General features: G+C 52.3%; 1 protein-coding gene across 7 annotated transcripts in view; it reads left to right on the top strand.

Moving 5' to 3' along the window:
* The window catches only part of Adam11 (ADAM metallopeptidase domain 11), a 43,375-nt gene that overhangs the window by 3,530 nt on the left and 20,377 nt on the right, over window positions 1–19,468 (top strand). For 2 of the 7 annotated variants that reach the window (XM_087202485.1, XM_087202488.1), the window contains 4 exons: window positions 757–1,063; window positions 3,790–4,863; window positions 5,865–5,988; window positions 6,512–6,568. In XM_087202485.1, coding sequence (XP_087058611.1) covers window positions 6,530–6,568 — 39 coding nt within the window. In that variant the 5' untranslated portion in view covers window positions 757–1,063; window positions 3,790–4,863; window positions 5,865–5,988; window positions 6,512–6,529. Of the gene's footprint in view, window positions 1–756; window positions 1,587–3,789; window positions 4,864–5,178; window positions 5,332–5,864; window positions 5,989–6,511; window positions 6,569–19,468 lie in introns of those variants that run through there. The other 5 variants (XM_087202483.1, XM_087202486.1, XM_087202487.1 and 2 more) reach the window with 5 other exon arrangements.

Here is a 19,468-nt window from a genome sequence, read left to right on the forward strand (position 1 = left end):
CTCAGCCTCCTGAGTGCTGGGATTTCAGGGTGATGTTGATTCTTTGGTATTGATTGACACTTTAATGACCTAGTATAGGTCAGTTTTTATGGGAGGCAGAAGCAGGATGGCTGCAAGTTCGAGGCCAGCCTGGGGTACATAGTTCAAAGCCAGTCTGAACTACATAGCAAGACCCTGTCTCCAAAAAAAGTCAGTTTTTTATATTTTCCATAAATAAAATATTTATTTTCTAGGTGTTAGCTACAAGATTTTATACATGTATATTTGATAAAGTTTGTTGTAATATTTACTCTTCTGTATGTTACTAATTTTGGTTTTTTTGTTCTGTCTCTTAGTTTTGAGGTAAAGTATACAATGTACTTTTGGGCTGGGGTTTTAGGGATGGCGCCTCAGGGCTCACAGATGATGCTGGGCCAGTGCTCTAGTGCCAGCTCTTATTAAATATGTTAATATGTCCCACTGTGTGTGTAGGCTTTTCATTCTTCTCTTAGCTATGTCAATTTATGCCTTCAGTATAAAGGGCTGTAGCTCAGTGGTGCTGCACCTGCCTGGCAAGCGTAAGGTCCTAAGTTTAAATGCCATGTGAGACTGTTGCTAGCACGCTATAGGTACTATACTAGGTTGTTATAGTTCTCAGTGAATTTTTTAGCATCAAGCAATGGTACCTATATTCCTAGTAATTCTTTATCTCCTAAATCTGTATTTTGTCAACTTTTGATATCACTGTATCATTTTTCATTCTCTGTTTTGCTGTAGAGAGCAATGCTAAGAGCACGGACTCTAGCCAGGCACAGCGTCAAGCACCTGAGTGCCAGCTACACAGGAGGCTGAGGCAGGAGAATTGCTGGAGCCCAGGAATTCAAGGCCAGCACAGGGAGATCTCATCTCAAAAAAGAAAAGAAAACCATGAACTTTGAGGTTTAAATCCCAGCCCTAACCCTGGCTGTGACCTCCGGTGAGTTAATGCCTACATCCTGTCTGTGGAGTGTGGAGCGTCAACACGGCCGCCAGCGAGGTGTAAGGGAGGAGAAACAGCTTCTCCCAGTGCGCCGTGCAGTGTGAAGTGAGTGTCCACATCCCTATGGGTCCACTCCAGTGAACACCGTGACGCTGGACTTTTCATGTGAGGGCCAGGCCATTTGTACTGGCTGCAGTGCGGACATCGGACGACCCAACGCCTCTAGTCAGTGGGGCTTTCGGGAGGGGAGAGCGCCAGGCTCTAACTGCTACGTGACTCGTGACAGAACTTGCTGGCCTCCCAGGAGATGTGGCCGAGGCACAGTCTTGGGGAATGGGTCTAGTCCCCACCCCTCCTGCCTGACCTTCACCCGCTTTGCTTCCTGGCTGCTGCGAGGCTGAGGCGGGCAGCTCCCCTCTGCCACACACGGCCCACCAATGCTGCCTCCACCGAGCAGGGCCCAAGTCATGTTCCCTCCCCTGCCCTGTTCGCCTCAGGTACACAACAGAAAGCTAACACATTCTAAAGTATGTTTTTGTGAGTGGAGTGTCCCATCTCACTGTATTGCCCAGGCTAGGCTTGAACTTGAGACCCTTCTGCCTCAGCCTCCTGGGAGCTGGGATTACAGGTGAGCACCTCCATGCCCAGAGCGCAGTATATTGTACATTTGGTAACTTCCCCAGTCCAACCCATTGCTCACTGTTGGAGCTTTGGGGTGGTTTTTTGGTTTCACTTTTGCCCTTTGCAGTTACCAAGTGCTGTCCCGGCCTCTGCCACGTGGCCTTCCGCACCTAGCGCACCTTGCTGGACACACCTGGGCCCAGTCTTCAGCAGACTGGCAAGTGAAAACGTGATTTCAGCAGCGATTCGGTCTGTGTTTATCTCAGTGAAATTCAGTGTATTTGATTGCTCTTTATTTTCCCTTTTCTGTTAATGTTCCTTTGTCCATTTTTAGTTGGATTGTTGCTCTTTTTGTGTCTATTTGTACATGTTTTTTAGGTACTGGAAAGTCAGTCCTTGTTCTGTGATAGTTCAATTTTGATTTTTTAAAAAAACTCTAAGCCCTTCCCCCAGGAATCATAAATAATGGTGATAAAAAATTGAATTATTTTTAAAGTTTGTTTTTCGCAAGTGGTAAAAGCTACCTTCGCCAGGCATGCTGGCACCCACCTGTGATCCCAGCCTCTGGGAGGGGAAGGAGCGAGCCCAGCTGAGGCAGCTGAGCAATTTAGCAAGACTGTCTAAAATATTTTTTAAATTTTAATGAAGACTGGGGGTGGTGTAGATTAGTGAGAAGATCCTGGGCTCACAAAGTAAAAAACAAAGCCACCTCTTTTGGTCAGTCGTTATGCATTGAACACATTTTAGTCCTTAAAACCTCGCTGCCTGGTAGATAATATTATGTTCATTTTTTACACATAAAAAACCCCAGCAATCAAAGCGATTCCCTCACTGCGCCAGCCGCTTCGCTCTGTGGCTCCGCAGTAACTGGGACAGCCTGGCCCCTCACCACAGTGAGAGCCACCTGGTAGCCACGAGTGCTGGGAGGACACAGCCAGGCGGGCACAGGCCTCGGGCAGGGTGGTCCGGGCGGAAGAACTGATCTGATCCAGATCTGGAAAACAGCACTGTTGGCGCTGGGCCCCAAGGCAAGCAGGAGTGTGGTGAGTGCAAGATCTCGGAGGGAGGCCAGGCCATGCGCTCTGGAGGACGGGCCGCTGGAACTGATCCTGCCTGGCATGTGCAGCTGAGCGGGTCTCCAGGCTGCCTCAGGCCCCTATCTGGCAAAGACCTGGGGCTCCCAGAGGATTTTTAATGTGTGCGCCTCTGCTGTTGCTACTGCTCACGTTCAGCGCCTGTCAGTCAGCTTTCTGTCAGCATAGCACACCCGAGTGACCGGTTTAGAAAGAGGAAAGGTTGGCTGGGCTCACGGTGTTGAAGGTCCACTCTGTGGCCCGTGGGGCCTGTGTCAAGGCTGCCCACAAGGCAGGGCACAGGCTCAGCAAAACCTGTTCATCTCTCAGCTGGGCGCCAAGAGGACCCAGGAAGGCGACATTTGGTGACTTGAGACCCTGCCAGGCACTTGTTGGAGAACTCTGGTCCCCAGCTACACTGAGCTGGGATCCGAGCATCCGCACCTGGGCCCTGGGGCCACTTTCTCTGGGCTTCTCTGGCCAGAGAGCTCAGATGTCACAGCTCCTAGGAGGCTCAGCTGGAGCTGAGATCAGCTCACAAAGACAGCGGGTGGGAGAGGCAGACCCGGGAGCCTCCCTGCAACCCTGAAGATCCTGGGGTTGCAACTCTGGCTTCCCCTGAACAGGAGCCAGGCAACAGCAGGACAGGAAGCAAAATGCATCTTATGACCTAGGGTCACACGCCACGTGTTCTCATTGCCCCGGTGATGACCTGGCCATTGGTGACTGCAGATGCCTGGGAGACACAGTGTGGGGATCGTGGGATTTACACTTACAAATACCAGTTAAGGGGTGGGATTTAGCTCAGTAGTTCCGGCGCCTGCCTCGCAAGCACAAGGTCCCAAGTTCGATCCCCGGTACCAAAAAAAAAAAGAATAACAAATACCAGTTAATATGAGTACAGAGTAGCATATAGGGTATGCACATTGTATATAAATGTGGATTCATAAAATAAGATCGTATTTATTGATATTTACCATATTAGAAATTGAAACAATTCTTTCTTGTTTTTTGGTGCTGGGGATTGAATCTAAGGTCTTGAGCGTGTTAGGTGAGAGTCCTACCACTCAGCTCCATCTCAGCCCCAGAACCCTTTTAAGCAGTGGTTTGTTAATGTTTTTATTGTTTGTCTTGCAGAGCTGGAAACTGAACCCATAGCCCTGGAATACTGGCCACATGCTACACCACTAAGGTGGTGCCCTGCCCACATTTGTTACATGAAAATGAGCTAAGAAGCTGGGCATGGTGGCACATGCCTCTAATCCCAGCAGTCAAGGAGGCTGAGGCAGGAGGATGGCCGAGAGTTCAAGACCAGCCTGAACAGCAAAGTAAGACCTTCTCAGGAAAAAAACAAAAAAAGAGCTACAAGATAAAAGTGAGCTCATCAGCACTGCAAAACAAAAATTAAAAATAAAAAGGAGGTCACTATGTATCAATATAAACTGTATTTTTAGTGCAACTATATTCTGCAGAACAAGAATAGTTCCACATTTCTGCAGATCTGATACTTGGTCTAACAGAGACAGATGGATTTGGATTTCTCCTTCTGCATGTCCACTGAACATGCACAGGAAAATGAAGGGGCACATGGAAGACAATTTCTCAGTATTCTTGTAAAAAGAGTTTGACTTCATGGAATCTTCCTGGGCAGGCCCCCAAACTACTTCAGGAACCTTGAGCTACATTATGATGTGGTAACAAATGGCCTCAAACCTCAGGAGTTTACAAGGAAGGTTTGTTTTTCACCCATGGCTCTGGTCCATGTGGGCTTTACTGAGGAACTGGGCTGAGGCGGCCCCTCTACTGGGATGTCCTGTTCATCGAAATGAGGGAGGAAATGGTGACCAGCCTTTCACGCATCTGCTAGGAAGTAATGTGTCACTTTTCCCCCTTTCCGTGAGCCAAGCAATTGCCATGGCCATGCCTTAGGGCATCAGGGCTGGAACTGACTATTCTCAGGAAGGCTCTCTGGGAGGGGCCCCATGGACATGTGCTACATACACCTCCACCCTGTGGTTTAAAAGTCTTACTCCCTGGGGTGTTGCACAGCTGCTACCCAGTGGCTTGGGAGGCAAGTTCGAACACACCCCAGACAACCTAAGGAGATTATCTCAAATTTTTAAAAACTGGAAAAGGGGCTGAGGATGTGGCTTCGTGGTACAATGCATAGCACCTGTGAGGCCTGGTTCGTTCCTGGTGTGCACCTCACAGGTAATTCTGGTTGTGGCATGGAGGGTGCTGGGACAAGGGCAGGGGCTACTCAAGAGCAGAGGCAAAGTCAGGTAGGCTGAGCCGGGCTGTGGCGCTCACTCTTCCATCTCCGCTGGGCTGTCTGCTGCAGGCTCCTGGTTGTCAGGCCTGGTGCTCAAGGGCTCCTTTCCTTTTCCAGCTGGGACCCTGTGTCTTTGGTGTTGCATGAATTCAGCTTGATGTGTCTAATACAGGTTGGTTTTGCTTTTTCTTCCTGAGATTCTCCGGGTTGCTGTTTTGTGTCTGTTTCAGTGCTGGTGACGGAAGCCCCCCCCCCCCCCCCCCCCGGGCCTGCGCGTGCTGAGCAGCTGCACCTGGGGCTCAAGCCAGCCTCTCAGCAGACTCACACTTGGGCTCTTGTCGGTTCTGGACAGTCCAGCAGTCACCTCTGAGTCAGCTGTACCCCATCTCTTTTCAGAAGTGGGAAATGTATGTTAGTCTTTCTCAATTTATTTATTTTTATTGAGCTTTGTGGGGTTGTGTTTATTTGGAGCCAAGGCTCTGCCATGTTGCCCAGGCTGACCTCAAACTTGAGGGTCCTTCTGCCTTAGCCTTCCAAGTAGCTGGGATACAGGTGTGTCCTGCCACACCTGGCTTCAATCTACTTTTAAATCTCTTAATCAATCCTGAGCATTTTCTGATTTTTTTTCCCCTCTACTGCATCCTGTGTAATTGCCTCAGATCTTGCAATCTGCAGATTCTCCTCCCTGCAGTTGCATCTGCTATGTTATGGGTTTTGGGTTTGAGTGTTTTGTCACGTGTGTATGTATGTGTGTGTGTGTGTGCGTGTGTGTGTGTGTGTTTGCGCGCGCATGCGCGCGCACACAGTCCAGCAATTTTATTAGACTTTATGGTTTTTCATATTTTTTCTGATATTTTTATTGGTTTTAGCTTTTATCTCAGGAGGTCTTAATTCTGTATTTTTGAACTTTTTTGCATATTTCTTTGTTGGAATCCTGCAGTATTGAGCTGGAAAAATGATTTCTGAGCAGAAAATTTTTCCTGTGGTTAGCTGACCTAACTGAGAAAGAGCCACTCCCAGTTCATACCCCCTCTCACACCTAACAGACATCTGAGGCTGCCCAGGTATGCCCTCTTTCATTGTCTTTTCTTCTCGTTGAATGTCTGTATCCTCTGTAATCCCTCCTTTCCCACTGTATGCTAACCAATCATGTAGAGTAAGTGTAACCTCCTCAAACCAACGAACTGATGTTAAGTGCCTTGCTTCTATATCCCCACCCCTCTTCCCTTGATCCATATAAACCCTGTTCATTGCCAGCTCTGGGTTCATCGCTTTGTGAAATCCCTGATTGGCCCACCAGCACAATAAAGCTATACGCTTACCTCCAACCTCCAGGTGTGTTCTGATTCTTCTTGGTCTGATCCCACTAAACCATTAAGAGCTGTAACACTATGGACTACAAGTCTACCATTACATTTGGTGTGTTGGCCGGGGAAATCGATCGCGCTGACTAAAATCATTGGTCGAAGCCCTTACGGAGGGAGCAGGGCCCTCCCAGCCCCTCGAAGGGATAGCACGCCCTCAGAGATTCCTCTTGAGTGTCTTCAGAGCACTGAGGATGAACTGCTTACCGCCTGTGTTTTTCAGGACCGAGAAGGAGTGAGGATGCTCATCTGGTTTAGTCCAGTCTGGTCATCAGATAAGGTAAGACCCCCCAGGGGCACCCTACTTAATTTGTTTAATCCTGCCCCATATGGTGGAAGGAGGGCTTGGCCAACCCTCTTCGAGAACAAACATTTCTCACTTGTTTTGGGTTCTTTTTCAGTTTTTGCCTGCTAGCCAGAGAGGAGAGAATCCCTGGGATGGGGGTTGGAAGGTTTAACCTGTGCATGCCTGGAGAGTATGAGTGTAAATGAATGCAACCAGATACCATCCTCAGTATTTGGTCCATGCAGCTACACAGCAAAGAGGGGTGATCCCTCTTCCTACGGAGTCTGACTGAGCTCATTCTGTGATTCTGTGACGCATCTAAGAAAAGGCCGAGTGGAGGCTCTTGTGATGAGATAAATACCCTCTCAAGCCTGGACAGTCCTTCAAGTGGCTGAGAGGCCCGCGGCCAGTTGAACACTTCCTCGGTCCTTCCCTCAGGGGAGGGGCACCCATCCTTTGTGACTCCAGTCCAGGGAAACCACACACACCTAGGCGCCTAGCCAGCAGGGTATGAGTCAGTCCAAACCCGCGGTGTTAGAATGTATGCTAGAAAATTTTAGGGAGGGCTAGCTGGTAATTAGGGAGTAAAAGTGAAACACCAGAGGCTGCACACCTTCTGTGACCTTGACTGCCCAAAACTGTGCCCAGAATGGCCTCCGGAGGGGACTGAATACAGACACTCTCCGCCAAGTCTGGAACAAAGTTACTGGGATTGATGAAGGAGGCTGCCCAGACCAGTTCCCTGTAGACTCATGGCTTCAACTTTGCTTAAACTTGCTGCTGTGATCCGTGTTTGTGCCATGAAAACCCAGGAGCCATTTTAGTCGTGCAGAAGAGCCACGCCAGTCCTGGGAACAATGACAAAAGACCCAGCCAGAGAGACTATCTGGTCCTCCCAGAGGATTCTTCTCAGGGAGAATCAGACTCGCCCCCACCTTAGGTGCCACAAGCTCGGCCTCAGTGCCACGACCCCACCTCTGGTGCCTGCCCCTAGCCCTGCGCCAGCATTGCCTGACTCTGCCTCCCAGCCATACCTGCCCATCTCCAGTGATGTCCCGACTCCACCTCCGCCCCAGCCCTTCCCTTCCCAGGCCCCGCCCCTGAGCCAGCAGTGGCGCCTTATCTGCTTCCAGTTTCTGCTCCGGCACAGCACTTCCTTCACCAGAGCCTAGCCGCCGCCACGCCAGTAAGGGTGCCTGTTCCTGTTCTGGTGACATTGCCTGGTCTCAGCCCAGCATTTCCACCGGTGACATCACCTGCTCCTCTGGTCCCACAGCAACCAATTTCTAACCTTGGGCCTGGAACCATGCCTCACCCTTCTCAGATGCCACCACCTGGTACTGTTTCTCCACTGATTCCAGCGCAACCAAACATTACCAGCGACATCAAGTCCAGAGGGCACTGTTTTTCTGCCTCCTCCGCTCCATTTAGTTTCTGATGTGCAGGCAGGATCCTCACCACTCCCACCAGAGCCAGCAGAGGCCCCCCTCAGACCTCATTTCCGATGGGCCATGCAGTCTGAACCACTGGCTCACCTTCAGATGCTGTTGCATGAATATCCGGAGTTCCCCCATCGCCTGGCCAGCAGCCCTTGAGGTATCACCAGCCTTTCAGCACCAGCGACCTTCTGAACTGGAAAAACCACAACCCTCTTACACTGAGAAGCCACAGGGATGATGGGACTTGTAACCTCCATCTTCCAAATTCACCAGCCTTTGTGGGATGACTGTCAGCAACTCCTTGTGACTCTCTTCAGCACAGAGGAACAACGGCAGATTCTGGATGAGGCCCAAGCCTCTCCAGCTCTAGATGACCCAGACCGCTGGGTTGCTGAAGTGTTGCCTAGGGGCCGACCAGACTGGAACCGTAACACAGTGGGAGGACTAGAAGCCTTAAACCAGTATCGGAATGCCCTCTTAGTGGGTCTTAAAAAGGGTGGGAAAAGGCTTATAAACATGTCAAAGGGGCCCGGGGATTTAGCTCAGTGGTTCCAGTTCCTTCCTTGAAAGCGCATAGTCCTGAGTTCGATCCCCAGTACCCAAAAAACAAACATGTCAAAGGTATCAGCTATCATCAAAAAATCAGATGAAAAAAAAAATCAGATGAAAGCCCAGCTGAATTCTGTGAGAGATTATGTGAAGCTTACCTAGTCTGTGCGCCCTGTGACTCAAAGCCCCCAAACATCAACAAGTGATTAATACAGCCTTCATTGCTCAGCCACCCAATGATACTCAAAGAGAGATACAGAAGATGGAGGGCTTTGTAGGCATGAATACAACTCAGTTAATTCAGATTGCCCAAAAGATTTTGTAAACAGAGAAAGAAAAGAAAAAAGAGAACAACGACATGAGGCCAACCGCCAAGATCATCCAAAGGCTGCCCTCCTCTCCAGCAGCTTTAGGAAAGGCTCCTCCTCCTGGGGCACAAAACGTCGGAAACCCCTATAGATGATGGAAGGGATCCCAGAGACCCTACCAACAAAGAAGTAATAGCACTGGAAGAACATTCTCTCTGGACCCCGATCAATGCGCCTACTGTCAGCAGCATGAGCACCAGAAGGACAACTGACCACATCTCCTGCAGAATAAAAAGGATGCAAGCCAGCCCAACCTGAACCTCTTTGCCTTGTCCAATCTGGACAACTAGGACAAACCAGGCTCTATTCAGTTGGGCCCTTGAGAGCCCACGGTCATGGCAAAAGTAGGAGGCAAACCGGTGACTTTTACTGTGGGCGGTGGGGCTGAACATTCAGTTGTAACTCAGCCTGTTGCACCTCTGGGACCTCAACGAGTCCAAGTGGTCAGAGCCTCTGGAGTTCCATCCAGGAAAAGACTTCTACCTAAGCCAGTCTTGTGAAACTGGGGAACATTTAGTCAAACATAAATTCCTGTACATACTTGGATGTCCCATTCATCTCCTGTGACATGACCTCCTTTCTAAGCTGGGGGCCACAATTTTCATCACTCCAAACCAGCCGGCAGGGCCGGGGATTTAGCTCAGTGGTCCTGGCACCTGCCTCGCAAGCTCAAGGTCCCGAGTTCGATCTCTGGTACCAAAAAAAAAAAACCAACACAAACCAGCCGGCAACACTCAGGCTTGGACCTGCAGCCTCAGCCCCAGACCTAATTTTGACTCTGACTGTGCCCTGAGAAGAAGAATGGTGGCTCCATCAGGCAAAATGATCTGACAGCCAGAGCCCTGAAATTTTAAAGACACTTTTCCCAGAAGTCTGGGCTGAAGATAACTCTTCAGAACTTGCCAAAAATCATGCCCCTCTTACAACTGAGCTCCATCCAACAGCGACTCCTATCACTATCAAAGCATACCCCTGTCTGGGGAGCCCCATATTGGTATTCAACCACACATCTCCTCCCTGAAACAGTCTGGAATCCTGATAGACTGCCAGTCGCCTTGGAACACTCCCTCCTGGTAAGGAAGCCCAACAGGGATTACTGGCCAGTGCAAGACCTTCGTGCTCTCAACTCCTCCACAACTCTGCACCCAGCGGTTCTCAGCCCTTATACCTCCTGGGTTTGCTTCCCCCTGATGTTGCCTGGTTTACCTGCCTGGACCTAAAAGACACCTTCTTCTGTCTTTGAGTCGCTCCTGTCAGCCAGCTCATTTTCACCTTCTAATGGGAAAACCCAGAGACTGGACGAAAAGGCTAACTTACCTGGACCCGCCTTCCACAAGATTTTAAGAACTTCCCCACACTCTTTGGAGAAGCATTAGCCACTGATCTGGCCAAATTTCCACATGCTGATTTCAATTGCGCCTTTCCACAGTACATACATGACCTGCTGATTTGTAGCTGGAATAAGGGACACAGGCTCTCCTCTACCACCTACTGGTCAGTGGCCATAAGGTCTCCCAGAAAAAGGCCCAAATATGTAAATCCAAAGTAGCCTTAGGTTTCAACCTAGAGAAAGGACTAAGACGCCTGGGGCCAGAAAGAAAAGAAGTGATATTTTCTATCCCCAGACCCAATAATAAAAGACAATTAAGAGAGTTCCTGGGGCCTGCACGGTTCTGCCGGATATGGACACTGGGATTTGCTGAAAAGGCCACACCCCTATATGACATGCTAGCAGGAGATAAAGAGGAGAAGAAGACAGGAGACTGGACTCTAGACCAAACCAAATCCTTCCAAACTATAAAGCAGGCACCGGCAGCAGCCCCGGCTGAGGGCATCCTGATGTGACCAGGCCCTTCAACCTGTGCCTTGGTGAACAAAGACATGTAGCACCAGGGGTCCTGACCCAAAGGATCGGCTGTTGGGTGAGGCCTATCACACATCTGTCTAAGAACTTAGACCCTGTAGCCAAGGCTGGCCTCCCTGCTTGAGTGCACTGGCAGCAACCGCCCTCCTGCTGCAGGAGGCAGACAAGTTGACCCTAGGACAGAACCTGACAGTGCAGGTGCCACACGGTGTTCTGGAGCTCCTCAGCAGCCGGGGACACCATTGGCTCCCAGACAGCTGTGTTGCACAGTATCAAGGACTGCTTTGTGAAAATCCCTGGCTCACTTTCCAACTGACTAAACCACCAAACCCAGCTACCTTCCTGCCCACCGAGCTTGGCCCTCCAGACCACGACTGCCCGGCCCTGACCCATGAACTCCGCCAGTCAGCCAGACCTACTGATGGGACCGTTAACCGATGCTGAGTGCGCTCTGTTCACCATGGGTGTTGCTCAGTCAAGGACGGAAAGCGTCAGGCTGGATATGCCGTTGTCACCACAGAAGAGGTGCACCTAGCCAGGCCTCTTCCCCAGAGCTGGTCTGCTCAGTGACAAGTCCTAAACTGGGCAAAAGGAAAGAAAGTAAACATTTACACTGGCTCTAGGTATACTTTCACCACTGTTCATGTCCACAGAATGCTGTACAAGGACTTCTCACAGCGGAAGGAAACAAATTAAAAATAAGGATGAAATCTCTCAACTCTTCGTTTGTTTGTTTGGTACTGGGATTGAACTTGGGTCCTTGTGCTTACGCAGCAGGCGGCGAAACCACTGAGCTAAATCCCCGGCCCAAAACCTCTCAACTCTTGACTACGATTTGAAAGCCTGAAAAGGTTGCTATCATCCACTGTAAGGGACATCAAAAAACAAAAGACGGGAAGCTGGCTGCTGAAAGCTCCACCTGGAAAACCAGTGGTCCAATCAATGAATTAAAAGGCAACCTAGAAGCGCTACAGGATACTCCCCTGACGCGGTCCTCACCCTTCAGGGTGGCCCCTCCATTACACCAGAGAAGCAAATAAATTGGCAGATCAGGAAGGAGCCCACCTGGGGCCAGGAGGCTTATGGGTCCTGACAGTCCTCATCCCTGGAATACTTGCCCTTCCATGGGTGAAACGGCACCGTGATCACCCATGGAGGGAAAACTGCAGTGAATCAACTTTTGAATCGATATTGTTTTTATTTTTGTCTTTTGGGGGGCTTTTTTTGGTACCGGGGATCAAACTTGGGTCCTTGCGCTTGCATACCAGGCAGCGAAACCACTGAGCTAAATCCCCGGCCCAAAGTCGATATTGTTCTATACCCAAACAAACCTCAGTTTGTGCTTCAGCCAGCTAGCAATGCCAGACTTGTGCCAAAGTTGAACCAACCCAGGGGCCCTGGCAGCCCCCAGGCATCCAACATGGTGGACGCTCCCCTTTCGGAGACTCACAAATAGACTTCACTGAAGTCAGGCCCTGTCACCATGAGATATCTCATGGTGCTTGTCTGCACATACTCAGGCTGGCCAGAAGCCTTTCCCACCAGAACAGAAAATGCGGTTGAAGTCTGTAGGGCCTTGCTAAGAGAAATCGTCCCAGATAAGCACTGCTCCGTCCACAGGCAGTGACAGTGGCCTGCATCTGTGGCAGAAAGAACTCAGAACTTGGCAGAGACACAGAAAGTCAAATACAACCGGGGCGGGGGATTTAGCTCAGTGGTTTGGGCGCCTGCCTCACAAGTGCAAGGACCTAAGTTCAATCCCCAGTACCAAAAACAAAAAACAAAACAAAAAAAATGCAACCTGTACACAGCTTGTGGGCTGCAAAGCTCTGGGTAGATTTTCTCCCTATGGCTCTCTTCAAGGTCCCGAGCTCATGGGCCCACTGGGTATACCCCTTTTGAGATTTTATATGGGGGCCCACCATCCATAATAAGAGGCCTCCAAGAAAACTTACATCAATTGGGTAACCTGTTCTTACAGGAACAACTCATATGTTAGGAAAGACATTCTCCCAGCTACACAAAAATACACCTGAGACCTGCCATACCCACAGATACACCTGCACACACACAATCCTGGGGATATGGATGGGTAAAGGATTGGAATACAGAACCTTTACAACCACTGTGGAAAGGGCCCTCCCTATATGATCCTCTTTTTTTTGGTACCAGGGATCGAACTCAGGACCTTTCGCTTGCCAGACAGCCCCGCTGCCACTGAGCTAAATCCCCAGCCCTATGATCCTATTAACCACTCCCACAGCCATTAAAATTTCATAAATCCAGCCTTGGATCCACCACTCCCGAGTTAAGCCACCCAGACGACTGTTGGAAAATCTGCCTGGAGAAGCCAACCTCTCGTTGAGGGGACAACACACTCAAGGCCCTGCTCTCGACACTCCAGAAGCTGCCGAGTCTATCCACAGCTAAAGACTACTGTGGGATGAACACCCAGACCTCGGACTTCCTAGTTTGTTGTGGGTTTGGACTAATAACTTTGAGCTGTATTCTGCTCCTGATAGGATTTTGGTTTACTGTTCCACCTACCTATACTGCTGCACAAAACATTGCTTACTGTTTATTGGTATCTGTTCTTCTCTCGTGAGTTGAGCTCCTCTGGTCCCTACCTGCCTTGGATGCCAGACACTGAGAATTCGAGGCCAGAATTTATGCCGGGGCATACCAAACCCATATCCACCAACATTACAGAGTTCTAAGAACCACAAAATGGGACCACAAAGCGACCGGTGTCACTTTGTTCTTTGATACTTGCCCAAGAGAAATGTATTCCTGGCCTGTAGCTGTAAATTGTGGAGGGGAATGGTGGAAATAGGAATAGCGCAAAGAGAATGGAAAACACTTATTATGTCCTGGATGGGAAGGTTACACTACCAGACGGAAACTCCTCCGGGAGACAGTTCCCAGGAGTCGTGACCCGGATTGGGTCAGCTGTGTAACTGCTGAGACTGCCACACTACTGTACTAACCCAGAAGGGCCTCTCCTTAAGCTTCCCCAGGTAACAGATGCCTTGAATGCAGACTAGGAAACTAACCCTATTCGGTTTACCATTCAAAATCCCTCTGGCTCAGAATGGTTACAGGGCCAACTTGCAGATGTCAGGTGGACAGACGAGGAAAGAGCGCCTGGTGGACCTTACAGGTGAAACGGGTCTGGAGGACCCCCTTGCGGACTGCCAAGGTTAAGATTTCCAGCGCCGAGCCTCCACTTTCTGTTACCCCTCCAGAAGACCTCCCTCCTAACAAGGCCTCAACCCCTTGCCTGATATGCTCACCCTCATTAATAGCACAGACTGGATATGAATGGCCTCAGACCCCACGCAGGCCTCTGACTCTTGGCTCTGTACTCCTTGGACTGCCCTGCCTTATTGAGCCCTGGCGGTAGCTGCCAATAACATCAACCTGAGCCAGACCCACCAGGCCCCTCGCCTATTCCAAAGCAGCCCTGCTGAGGTCATGGGCAACTGCTCCTCTCATCGGGGGCATCCTCCAAGCCTAGTTTACTAGCTGTGTGAAGACGTCTCTTCCAGTTGGACCGCCAGCACTCCCCCATTTGCATTTGTGGGGATGGCCTATACTGTCCCTTCTCAGCCACCAGTCAAGGTTCTTGTGCCTCCCTGACCTGTCTGTTACACGCCAGGGTCTGGGACTGCTGTCTGGGCATCACCTACTAGGCAGAAACGAGGCCCAGTGGTGCTTTCCATTTTAGCTGGACTGGGAGGACCTAGGGGCACAGCACTAGGCCTTGGGACAGCAGTGCATAGCTCGCTGGACGAGCAGATAGTGATGGCTTACAAGCTGTACAGGAAGGATCAGACACCTTTTTTTTTGGTACTGGGGATTGAACTCGGGACCTTGCGCTTGTGAGGCAGGTGGCGAAACCACTGAGCTACATCTGCGGCCCTATTATTTAACTTTTTAAGATGGGGTCTTGTTCTTTATGAATAAAACATCAATAGCAGGGGAACTAGCAGAAAGAATCAACAACTGGGATCTCATCCTATTAAAAAGCTTCTGCACTGCAAGAGAAACCACCAACCGAGCTAACAGACAACCTACAATGTGGGAAAAAATTTTTAGCAGCTGTACCTCAGACAAAGGACTACTATCTAGAATATATAAAGAACTGAAAAAAATCAGACCCCCCAAATTCAAAGACCCAATTCAAAAATGGGCATCTGAAATGAACAGACATTTCTCAGACAAAGAAGTAAAAGCAGCAAGGAAGTCACTTACATCGTGTCCAGCTGCAGACAGGCAAAGCCAGAGAGCAGGCAGACAAGAGAGGGGATGGGATGGAGGCATCATCTCCAGCTGTGCCCCAGGGCAGCCATGGCAGGCCCCAAGGAAAGCCAAAGACTTGGCGAGAGCTCCGGGGGCGGCAGAGGGGTTTGTGTAAACAAAGTAGGCTGAGGCAGAGGATCCCAAGCCTGAGGCCACCTGAACAACTTTGTGAGCCCCTGTTTCAGGAAATGAAAAGGGCTGGGGATGTGGGTTCAATCCCCAGGTCCGCGGGTGCACGCACACACAGAAGTAGATGTTGTGGAGCGCTTTGGGCAGTCTCGTTTTAGCTTCGTTGGTTTAACCTGACCCCACCTGGATTCAGGCACTGGCGCTAAGGGGCCGAGCAGGTAGGTGTGCAACCCCATGAGCCCTGGCCTCACACAGGCCCGGCCTGCCCGCACCCAGGGCCAACCGCAGCCCGGTGACTGTGCGGGCCACTCAGGCTCCAGTGCGGCTCCCTCTGGGCACCTGAGCCAGCGGCTCGTGTTGCTTTGTGTGCTGGGAGCCGAGCCCTGGCCTCACGCGTACCCGGCAAGCACTGCCCTGGCGCTGGCCCGACTCCTTCCGCATGGCTTTGCTTTTCTCCTTTTTTGCTGGTACAGGGGATGGAATCCGGGCCTTCACACTGAGCCACATCCTCAGCCCTTTTTTGTTTTTATTTTGAGACAGGGTCTTGCTGAGCCACTAAGTCACCCAGGCTGAACTGGAACTTGCAATCCTCCTGCCTCAGCCTCCCAGAGTGCTGGGCTGACAGGCGTGCACTACCAGGCCTGGCAGGTGTGACTTTACCTGCCTTGTTCTCTAGGCTGTCATGTCCCCTGTCCTCAGCTGTTCCCTGTCAGAGCCTGGGGTGGCAGGCCCTCCAGGCTCTGCTGCTCTCACTCCTAAGCGTTTGTCCCACATGTGGACTCCAGGGCCTCCTAGTGAAGGGCAGGAGTTTGTGGGACGTCATTAAAACAAAACCAAGATGGCACGGCTGGCCACAGTGGTCTCTGCCTGTAGTCCCAATTGCTTAGGAGGCTGAGGCAGGAAGATCACTTGTGCCCAAGAGGTCAAGGCCAGCCCAGGCAACATAAAAAACCTGGCAGGGTGTGGTGGTGCACGCCTGTAATCCCAGGCAGGAGGATCTCTGTGAGGTCAAGGCCAGTGTGGGCTACACAGTGAAACCTGTCTCAAAACAAGGAAACCTGCCCTCAAAAGAAATAAAAGGGGCGTTGCCTTGGCCAGAATGAGGGAGAGGGCGCTGCAGGACAGAACCTGTGCGGCTTCCCGCTGGGGGTGACCGTGGTACAGAAGCATACGGAGGACGGGGGTCGGGAGATGTCCCATGCCCTGTGAAGGACCCAGGGCCCACGTGACACTGCCACCAGTCCCCTCTGTCATTTCAGGGTGGCAGCAGCGTGCAGCGCAGCACCCGTGCCTGGGAAGTAAGGGCCCTGCACATGGACGCTGCGGCCCGCCCTGACCGGGTCACTCTGAGGCTCAGGGGCTCTGTCCTGCGTCACCGCCGGGCGGGGTGGGGACGCAGGCAGAGGGATGGCTGTGGCCTGGCATCGGGCGGGCACCTGCGCCTGCTGTCCAGCCCATCTGCCGCCTCTCCAAGAGCCAGGGCCGCACTGCAGTTGTGTAACAGGGCCGCCCCTGACCGGAGACCTCACAGTGGGCAGAGCGGTACCAGCACAGAGGACACTGAGCCGCAGAGGGCAGGGCCAGGCCGGAGAGGTCCGAAGTCCAACTCAGTTTAGCCAGCTGTCTGCTTCGTGTCTGCTTTTGCGGCTGCCTTGCCTTGATGACCTGTTTGTCACTGAGATCAATTTACACCAGAATGGCTGGGCTGTCAGTGGCTGACCTTGCCCCGTCCTCCGAGCCGGGTGTGCCCTGACCCACCTTGGGGTGCTGCACTCTGCTCCCCAGGTGCCACCCGGGCTCTGACCAGGCCTCATTCCCACCTGTGCGCAGGGGACGCCAGGCTGCAGGGCCTCGGGTGTCCAGGCCGGGTCCCAGCTGAGCAGCCTCCGGTTGGGAGGTGCAGATGTGACATCAGCCAGCAGGTGGCCCCTGAGTGACTGGGCAGGGCAGTGACCACAGTGGAGCCCCGTCTCCTGCGGACGGTGCCCATGCAGCAGCTGGCCCTGGGCGTCTGTGGGGGGGGCAGGAAGAGTGCCAGGCGCCTGAGGTGGGTGGGGCCGCCGCACAGGGCAGGGGTGCTGACCTGTCACCGCCTCATGGGTCGAGGCCAGAGAACTGTGGCCCTCAGCCACCTCCTTCGTGGTTCCCAGGCCCCTGCCACACACCGCCTGGGGTCAGTCCTGGCCTATGAGACCTGGGAGTGCCCAGGGACAGCATGCAGCCAGGGGCGGGGGGGCCACTGTTTTGCAAATTATTATTATTTTTTTGGTACCACGGATCGAACTCGGGACCTCGCACTTGCCAGTCAGGCGCTGTACTGCTGAGCTACATCCCCGGCCTTCAAATTCTTGTGAGGTTGTTCCTTTCTTTTTTTGGTTTTTTTGGTTTTTTTCTTTTGTTTTCTGGGGGTTTGGGGGGGTTTTGATACCGGGGATCGAACTCAGGACCTTGTGCTTTTGAGGCAGGCAGTGGCACCACTGAGCTACATCCCCAGCCCTGGTTATTCCTTCCTTTACTAGGCTTAGAACTCTGTTTTCTGGGCCAGAGATGTGGCTCAGTGACCCGACGACCTGCCTTGCAAGCGTACGGTCCTGAGTTCGATCCCCAGTTCTGCAAAAACAAAAACCAAACAATTGTGGGTACTCAGCCAGGTGTGGTGGCGCATGCCTGTCATCCCAGCACTCTGGGAGGCTGAGGCAGGAGGATTGCAAGTTCAAGCCCAGCCTGGGAGACCCTGTGTCAAGTGTTTTAGAAAGGGCTGGGGGTGAAGCTCAGTGCGAAGGCCCTGGATTCAATTCCCAGATGACAAAACAAGAAAAAAACATGTACCCCATCAGAAAGCAGGCTCAGTAAACCTCGGGGGCTTCACTAAAGCTGAGTCCGAAGAAGGCTGGGGTCTGCAGATCCCCGAGGCCGCCATCCAGGAGCAGCTCACACTGGGAGCAGCCAGCTCCACAGCTGCCAGCTCAGCCCCGGCCGGCCCCGGAGTGGCGGGCGCTGCTGTGCTCGGTGGGTTGGTCTTCAGGGGCCGCTGCTGTGGGGTCTCCCGGCTGCTCCGTTCCCTGGGCGGGGCCACGGGTGTATCAGAAGTGCCGCTCTTTAGACGCCACTGCTCCACTGCGCACGCGTGAGTCTCGGGGCGGGTCTGGGGCACATCCAGGAAAGGAGGGCCTGGGGCTGTGTCTCCCCCAGCGTGGCCGAGAGCCCGAGCCCCCCGGGGTGGAGGCGCAAGCAGTCAGGGGTCCCGGGTCCCAGGTCCTGGGGCCCTGGCCACAGCTTGCTGACTTCTAAATCTCTCTGTTTAGCTTTTAACCTCGGCTTTACGGCCCCTGGCCCTGTGGAGTGGCCCGGAGGACAGAGCCTGGAAGTACCGCAGGAGCGGTCCTGGGTGGGGTCTCCTGCATGGTGCGGCCTCCCCTTGCACTGGGGGTGCAGCTGTGGCTCCTGTGGGGCCGAGGGGTCAGAGCTGCACGCTGAGTGCCCCCGCGTGCCACCTGGCATCGTCCGGGCCCTCTCACCACCCCTCAGCCTCGCGGCCAGGCCGGCTCCGCCGACCCTCACCCCACTTTCTGTCCGCAGGGGCAGCTCCCAGAGCATGGGCGCTCTCAGCACGGCGGGAGCTGCTTGGCACCTGCTCAGGCCAGCGCTCAGGCTCAGGGACCTCTGTGGGGAACGGATTTTAATCACCTTGCAGCTAATTAGGAAGACAGTGCCGTCCCGCAAGTAATTAATGGAGCCACAGCGCAGTGCTGGGGTGGCTCCAGGATCCCAGGCTCTGTGGGAAGGCATCGCGGCTCTGCATGCCTGAGAGTTTGTGTGAATCATGTAAATAACTGCGGAAAATGACCAGGGGGAGTTGCTCGGTCAATTCCAAATTTGTCTTCTCAGCACCCCTTTGTCCTGTTTTTTCAAAAAGCAGATTTCACCTGTGATATTTTTCTACTATACTCTTACAAAGATCACTAAGAATACTTCAAAAGTTAAAAAAAATGTGTGTGTGTCTGACAGGGTTGCTCATTGCCCGAGCTGGTGATCTTCCTGCCTCAGCCTCCCAGAGTGCTGGGATGTCAGGTGGGAGCTGCTGCACCTGGCTCACTGAACACTCTGTCCCGCCTCCTGTTGGCTCTCTCCTCAGGGAGGGCTCTGCCTGTGGAATTTCTCAGCCACTCAGGACTCTGAAGCACCAGGGTGTAGCCAGAAGCGGGGACTGTGGGACCCAGAATCCATCAGGGCTGGTCCCCCA

This window comes from Heterocephalus glaber, unplaced genomic scaffold (assembly GCF_053883595.1).
Source record: "Heterocephalus glaber isolate CG9 unplaced genomic scaffold, H.glaber_assembly_v1.0 deba00001773, whole genome shotgun sequence".
Taxonomy (NCBI): domain Eukaryota; kingdom Metazoa; phylum Chordata; class Mammalia; order Rodentia; family Bathyergidae; genus Heterocephalus; species Heterocephalus glaber.